Source organism: Molothrus aeneus, chromosome 6 (assembly GCF_037042795.1).
Source record: "Molothrus aeneus isolate 106 chromosome 6, BPBGC_Maene_1.0, whole genome shotgun sequence".
In the NCBI taxonomy this organism is placed as follows: Eukaryota; Metazoa; Chordata; class Aves; order Passeriformes; family Icteridae; genus Molothrus; species Molothrus aeneus.
The window spans coordinates 17,435,788-17,443,491 of record NC_089651.1 but is presented as its reverse complement, the minus strand read 5'-3'; the positions used below and the strand labels follow the sequence as shown (position 1 = coordinate 17,443,491).

The following is a 7,704-nucleotide window of genomic DNA, read 5'->3' as shown; positions in this document are numbered from 1 at the left end:
TGCCCTTCTGCCACTATGTGTATGTCCACTGAGATTAGTGGCTTCTGGCAAATGAAATAAGGAAAGTTAGGAGGTCTCTAGGAAGTCAATATGCTGCTTATTTACTCTAAATATTTCCACATGATCCTCATTACTGCTCTCAAAAAATCAGGTGGGCAAGGTAATAAATGCCCTGTGATTAAACTGCTCACACCTGTGCCCAGCTGCAAACTCACACACAGAGGGACAGGGTTTTAGTTTATGTTCTGCCTTCCCACACTAGACAATTGCTAAATTTTACTTTATTTGAACTCCACACAATTATGGAATAAAATATGATAATCTATGTGCCACATGAAGGCAGCTTGAAAGTGCCCATCTGCTTTGGTCTCAGCAGTTAAATGGAGAATAAGTTCTAACATGCTGGATGTCAAAGTAAAAGCTGACTTTAAAAGCTCTAAAAAGCTCTTTAAAAGCTTTAAAAGGTCTTCATTAAGAGTTTGTAAGAAACTTCCTTGTTTGTTTCTAGGAAAAATAGCATACAAGTTTTTCCACAGTATTTTTACTAAAACAATTGTCAGTTACACTGTAACCAATTAGATATTGAAATATATTGAGAAAAGGTAACTGATATAAGTAGGAATATAAAACAACAAACTGTTTCAAATTTTGAGTCTTAGATTCCATTCACCTGCATTTTTGTGCAAAATAACATTTTGTTATAATGTTCTCATTCCAATAGAGTATATTTAAAAACACATTTTGCTTTTAATTTCATATACTAACATGGTAAGTGATGTTAATTATTTTTGCAACTGTTTGAGTAAGTAGCATTAATCCAGTTGTATTCCAGCTATTTTTTCATATTATGCTGGGGTTTTTTCTAAAGAGATGATATGTTTTTCCCCAATGCAGACTATCAAAGTGATTGCCTGGCAGACTACAAAACACCAATTCAGGCTTACTTAATTTGCACTTATTACATACAAAAGCAATCACTGAAGGAATGATATTTTCAGCAAATAGTTGCATACAACCTCTTCAGGCTGCAGAGGTAGAATCCATCTGCTTTGTGCTGCCATTTGTTTAACTGAAGTCACAGAGCTGTACTGTGTATTAATCAAAACAGTAAACTTCAAAAGACATGTCCCAAATTCAGGAGAGACTGTAATTACAGTTCCTGTGACCATCCATTAGCTTTGCAGTCTCCACAGATGAGCATGCACAAAACACTTCCCCCACTTTACAAATAATTACCACTGGTAGCTCACACCAGAAATGAAAAAAGCATTTCATATTTTTGCTTGAGCCCATAAACACTCAACAATTCTTTATAACTAAGAAGTGGTTAGAGAACCTGTTTTAGTATTCATCCCTTGGTCTACTTTACCACATTTTCTCATCTCTTTCTCTCCCAACTTTCTTACCTGGAAGCTATGCTTGGTTTTGCAGTTTCACACCTATACATGATAAAAAAAAGAAACTATAACATGAAATACTATAGCAATTTTTCTTGAAGAGTAGCACCTCACAATGAAACAAGTGAAACAACTTACATTCCACAATTCTCTGTTAAATCTTTGTAATCTCATTACAAAGACACTAAGGCAGGTCAAGTTTTCAAGATACACTTATCACAGGAGATAAGATGGGATGCTGTTCTCCCACAAGAATAGTGCATGTGGTCCTACAAGCACCCAGATAAGTCCTCTTTTTTGTCTCAGTAAGATACTTAGTTGTATACAGATACAACCCCTGCCCAATACCTGTTAAAAGCACGTGTGTGATGATAACTGACAATAAAAATACCAGCTTCGTGTCAAAGGAATCAGCTGCTACTTCTTTTTCTCAGTGAATGCAATAAAAATTGCGCAGAAAAATGTATTTATCTTAACCCTGTGTAAGTCTCGCCCAAAAAAGAAAATCACCCAGAAATACAAGAGCACAGGTCAGTTGGAAAATTCTCCACTTGGCATCAGGTAGAGAATGCAAAGATACCTTTACATTCATTGTGCTTGAGATCTTATACAAATATAAGGAAATTCTTCTTGCAAGAGAGGAAATTTCTTGCAACAAAGAAATTTTTCTTGCAACAGAGGCCATATAGAGGAAACCTTTTTTTTTAAATGTATCTTAGAAAACTTAATGATAATATACTGTGTTCAAATAAAGACTTCCATTTCACTGCTTGCTATACTAGGTGTAAGTAAGTTGTTTTAATAGAAACACTAAATATTTCTCCCCAATCATACCCTTGTTCCTTTATGTCCAGTATCTTTGGCCTTGCCCTGCCAAGTACTTCATTTTAGGAACACTTTATTTTTTTATCTAGGAATAAATAATGAATTACCACTTCAGCACTCCCTCCCACCTTCTGCCCTCATGCAGTTTTCCCCACTTGTCATAAAAGGAGATGCTCTGCAGGACCCCCTTTCATACCTCTCGCCCATGTCATCTTTTCATAAATGTGTTGAGGTGCAAATTTCAAAAGAAAGCTGTTTTTCTTGTGGCTCACTGGTTTCTCTATTCTCTGTTATTACAAGATAACCTGACATTCCCACATGTTGAAATATTAGGGAAATGCAAGACCAACCCATCAGAAGCTATTCTGCATTCATTCTGGAGCTCACAGCCCTTCAGATGCTCATTTCTTCTTTTCTTTTTTCTTTTTTTTTTACCAGAGAATTTGATTATTAAAAATAAATTCAACTTTGTTTCTTTTAGAATATTATTGCTAATGCATGTTTTGTTAACAACATTCTTGTTCTTAAGCACCAACATACCATGGATGGCTCAAAATCCCATCTGGTACTTCTTACCTGGTATTTATTTTTCAGGAAACAGCAAGGGTTATTTTTATCTTTTTCAAACACAGAGGTATTTTTTCTACCCCTAAGGATGGAAAAAACATTTCTTTCTAACATAGCTGTACTCAGAGACCAACAGGAATCATGGACCTCACAAAAAATCATCACAGAATATAAACAAAATGAAAATTGTGATAAATTATGTATATCTGTTCTAGAGAAGAAACAAGATAAAATGAAATATTATTTTCTTCCCCACATCCAATTTGGGAAGCTACCTACTAGCTAATATAAAAAGGGATGCCATTTCAGAACACAACCTCTTCCATTTCTGAATATTTTTTCTGAGACATTGTGGTTCAATAGTGCCACTGAAAGTAGAAAAAGCAGTGTAATAGAATTTAATTCTTGTGCTATTCTAGATACCATTGCCAGAGCGACTTTAAATTGCTTTTGAACGAACTAGAAAGTTCAAGTTAATTGAACACAAGGATTCATGTAGCAAATTATCTTACTACTAATGGCATGGAAGAAAGAAACCTGATTAGTTACCCCAGCTGGATACTCGCAATGTGAGAAGTCGAGAGATGCCAGAACTAAATCAGAAAGGTGAAGATCAATAGTTCTTTAATCAATGGTGGATTACAGTGGGATTTATTCTGCTGAAAACAGCAGGGGCAGATAAATTCCCTGCTGAGATTAATTACTGGGAAGGGTGGATGTGAACAGAGGAGTGCAGTCATCTTTGTGACAACTCTAAGTGGCAAGAAGAACACCAGTGGGAGTACAGAGCTCTTTGCCTGAGTCTCTGCTGGTGACCAATGACACCCTCATCAAATTCCCAGCACCTTTTAGTTCCTTAGAAGAAATTGCCTTGAAGCCTGTGGATTTCTACAAACACAAATACTATAAACCAAGAGGCAGGGACACAATTTCTTGGCTTTGTTTTTAAACTGATGGATTTTTACAGCTGTTGGGTTCCTTAAAAATCCATATTACGGAGACAAAAGCACCAATGAGTGTAGCTGAAGAATGACAGCTTCATGCACAAAGGTGCTGATGACATTTACAGAGCCTGCTTAAAGTCAAGGGGTTGTCAGAGCTGCTGGGCTCTGTCTGCTGGGGACATGGGATCCATCATGTCCATGGAATCCATGATTACCATTAGAGCCTTTGTTGCTCAATGTTACAGTTCCACAAACTGGCCACTAATGCATCACACTCTAGGGCTGAATACTATAACTGAGCCACCAAGCTGGCTAAGCAGAGTAAAGAAATCACAGAGCACCTCTTGTACCAGAACTGATTTAGAAACAGGTCATAAATTGCAATTACTGTGACTTTGAACTACTTAGGGAATTTACGAACATGACAAAACAAACAGAGCCAACAGCTTAGCTTGTCAATGCTTGATTTTCCACCAGCTTGAGGGAAAGTCTTCTAATTGGTCTCTCCTCCTGACATTTTATGTTCACTTACCTTACCAGAAGACAGCAAGATACAGAGTCCAGCAGATTTTAAATTTGCTGGGTGTAATACAATGGATTTATTTGTTCTCTTACTTTGGTTATTACCAGTAGCTCTTTGAAAGGTCTCCGTCTTAAACTCTGATCAGATGGCATCAACTTTCCCATTTTACTTCTTGTAGGAAACATTTCAGAAAATATTTTCAACTCTGACTCCATCCAGCTATGTTGGTCTGTTCTCAATGACTTGGAATTCAGGTTCTTTAAGAGAAATTTCTGTGGGTTTTTACTCTGAATTTTATCAGATACCAACAATCATGTCTGTCAGGCAAATCAAAAAGGATTCTTTATTGGGAAAAAAAATGCAAGTTTAATACAGATATGATATAAATTACAAAAAATGTTTTAAAAATCACCTCTCCAGGATACCCAGATTAACTGAAGGTGGAGCCTCAGTGAAGCAAATAAAGTCTTTCTAAGATCATCTCTCATTTTAAAGCAGATCATAAAAATAATCCAGGCCTTGTCCCAGTTCCCAGATGGATATTCCAGTGCCCAATTCTTTTGCAAGCTCCAAGCGCAACTGGATGGACTAAAAGACAGATAAAGCAATCATGTCTCAGTCAGAGATATCAGACACTCCATACTGCCATCTCTTCATGCCATTACCAGACATTTAAAAACATCTACCCTTGAACCAGCTACTGAAAAACCTTGTATTTCAAATACTCTCTGGTTAGCAGGCAATCATTCAGTCAAAGACAGTTAATCGTACCAGTTAATTCAATGACCTAATAAAAGATTATCAGCTAAATTGACAAAATGCCACAGAAATAAATCAGATTTATGAACTATGCAAAGGACTATTCTAATTTAGGCTATCATTTCACAATGTACAGAAATTCTAACTCTTCCCAGAAATATCTCAGGGGTAAAATAAAACTTTATCACTGAAGACGATCAGAACAATTTGTCAAATACCATCAAGATCTCTTGCCTACTCTTGCCTTTTCCCAGGACAGAATCACAATTCACATTACAAAAATTCTATTTTAAAGAGATTCTTGGAGATAATAATTAAAAGTGTCTCTATTTGATCTGCAGCCATTGATTTAGAAGAGTTACTTTAGCCATTGGTTAACAAGGGAAGCAATGCCACAATTCACATTCTGCCTTTTTTTTTAAATTCAAACAAAAATAATTATGTTTCAATCTTTTGCTCTCAGGTTTTCCTACTTTGAACTACAGCACTGCAATGTTTAATCTACTCACACTAGGGATGTGTTTAAAAATCATTTCCATGGGAAACAGAATAAAGTATCACAGCATCATTAACAGATCCACTGGGCCTGGCATTCATGACTGCTTTTAACTAGTCATGAACAAACTAATTTTGAGCAACCTGTCAGTGAGTATAATGTCAAAAGGGGAAAGAAGCACAATTTTCATGAGGTAATAACATTCAGTGTTTCCCAGCCATCGTGACCAGCAAACAAATCTCAAACTATTTCATTACAAGAATGTTGAAAAGGAAAAGAAAACCCATTTCCATGCATTCACCAATAACCACAGCTGAGTGGTGATCTGTTGGAGAGGAAATAATGAAAGAAATTTACAGGAATGAGTTTTCTTAACCTGGTTAGTACTGACAATGGCAGGGTGAAATCCTTCCCCAAGGCTGAAGAAAACAGCATAACAGCACAAGCTATCTTTTCTCTGATACACTCACAATGAAATTTTCTAATGCTCTCAGACACACAGCACTAGCAAGAACATAGATGTGGTAGTTAATATCCCATATGTGATAGTACTTCCACCCATATTGGATTAATGAAGGGAAATATCCCTTTACTCATGGTGCTTAAGATAACAATCCAGGAAAACAGAGCCTTAGATCATTTCATACTAGTTTAACCATAAAAAAAAGTCTCTGGTCTCTGTAAAAACAATGTAGTTTCCCTACAGAAGCAATTCCCTTCCAGTACTAAATGCCAGCAGAGGTTTAACACGCTGGCCTTTTCAGGTTTTTTCCAGTTTAATTTGAGAAAGTCTAAAGATAACTTCCTAGGAACTAAGGCTGTAATTAACCATTTTATCCTGTATTCTGCTCTACTGCAGACTATTGTGTAGAAGTTTTCAAAACACTGAAGTATGTTCCACATACTGAAGTTCTGTTCCACAGAGCTGAAGAAAACAGGGTGATGTAGGCTGACAAAGAGAATCAGGACACTGTTACAAAGGAAGGCAAAAGTTCTCCAAGCTTCCAGCGACCATAATGAGAAGGAAAATTTCTTTTGTGTCTTGTCTGAGAATCTGCTAACAACATGTCTGATAGTACATGAGCTGTGCACTTGAACAGATCCTCTACAGCACCAGTTTGTCCTGGTGTGTCTTTTCTCTAGGCATGCTTTATCTTCAGAGTTCCCAAAACCCCATTATGCATGAGAGAAAAAACCAACCTTCTTGCACAAGCAGCTGAGTCTTTGAATCATAACAATTTACATAACATTTACATGAGGGCAAACTTCTTTCACAAAAGCTTAAACCCGTTCAACATGTTCTGAAATATCTCAATAATGAAAGAGGTCAAGTAAACATCTCTGTCCTCTTACAGCCCTCTGACCTGAGAAAGTGGCACCTACCTTCAGTGTTGGGTAGAAGACTGCATGTTTACCTCCCTTATTTCTGCAAAACAAGAAAACCAAATAGTCACAGTAGCTTTGACAGATAACAGGATTTTAAACTAAGGCTAGAATTCAAAACCAGGTTTGTCCCTTCCAAACTTAAGCATTCTGAGATTCTGTGATACTGTGAAAAGGCTGACAGTGAAAACAGAGGATCCAAGAAGAGATCTCACAACGGAGATGATTTGATACCATATCATAGTAAACACTGAGGTATTTTGTTGCAACTGGATGACAAAGCTGTCAGATTGTAACAGGCAGCTGTGCCTGCTAAATGCACATCCGAAAAAGATGAAGACATTTGGTTTTCTGACGCAAACTGTGAAATATTTTTTCCAATTCCCTGAATTACTATCTTTCAAGCTAAATTAACTGCCAGCAGTATAAAATATACAGACAGGACAAGCTATACTGGGCACAAATACCAAGGTGGCATTTTAAACCCCTAGTAATAAGAAGGATGAGTTACAAGGGATCTCACAGCACCACTTTACCACTTAGGCCAGGAGAAAAAGTGGAGTGCATGGACAGACCAAGGAGGAATTGCTCCTAAAATCTCAACACTTAAATAAGTGAACGTGCACTGGGAACAAGTGAATGCCTGTGCACTGGGACAAGTCCGCAGATTTCTGCAACTATTTGTAACAGACAGTCTCTGCCTGCTACATGAAATCATTAGCTGTGCTTTGCTTAAAGATTCATGATTTCATTTCTCAGCTACTGCAGACGTGCAAGATTTCCAGGAGAGAGGCCTCACCAGGGAAGCAT

The 7,704-nt window shown here is 37.1% G+C and overlaps 1 protein-coding gene across 3 annotated transcripts in view; it reads right to left on the bottom strand.

The window, feature by feature from the left end:
• Nucleotides 1-4,574: 4,574 nt before the first annotated feature.
• Nucleotides 4,575-7,704, bottom strand: part of CHID1 (chitinase domain containing 1) — a 96,645-nt gene continuing 93,515 nt past the window's right edge. For all 3 annotated transcript variants that reach the window (XM_066552217.1, XM_066552214.1, XM_066552215.1), the window contains exons 12-13: nucleotides 6,895-6,937; nucleotides 4,575-4,844 (exon numbers count right to left, since the gene is read on the bottom strand). In XM_066552217.1, the coding sequence (XP_066408314.1) occupies nucleotides 4,746-4,844; nucleotides 6,895-6,937 (142 nt within the window). In that variant the 3' untranslated portion in view covers nucleotides 4,575-4,745. The remainder of the gene's footprint in view (nucleotides 4,845-6,894; nucleotides 6,938-7,704) is intronic.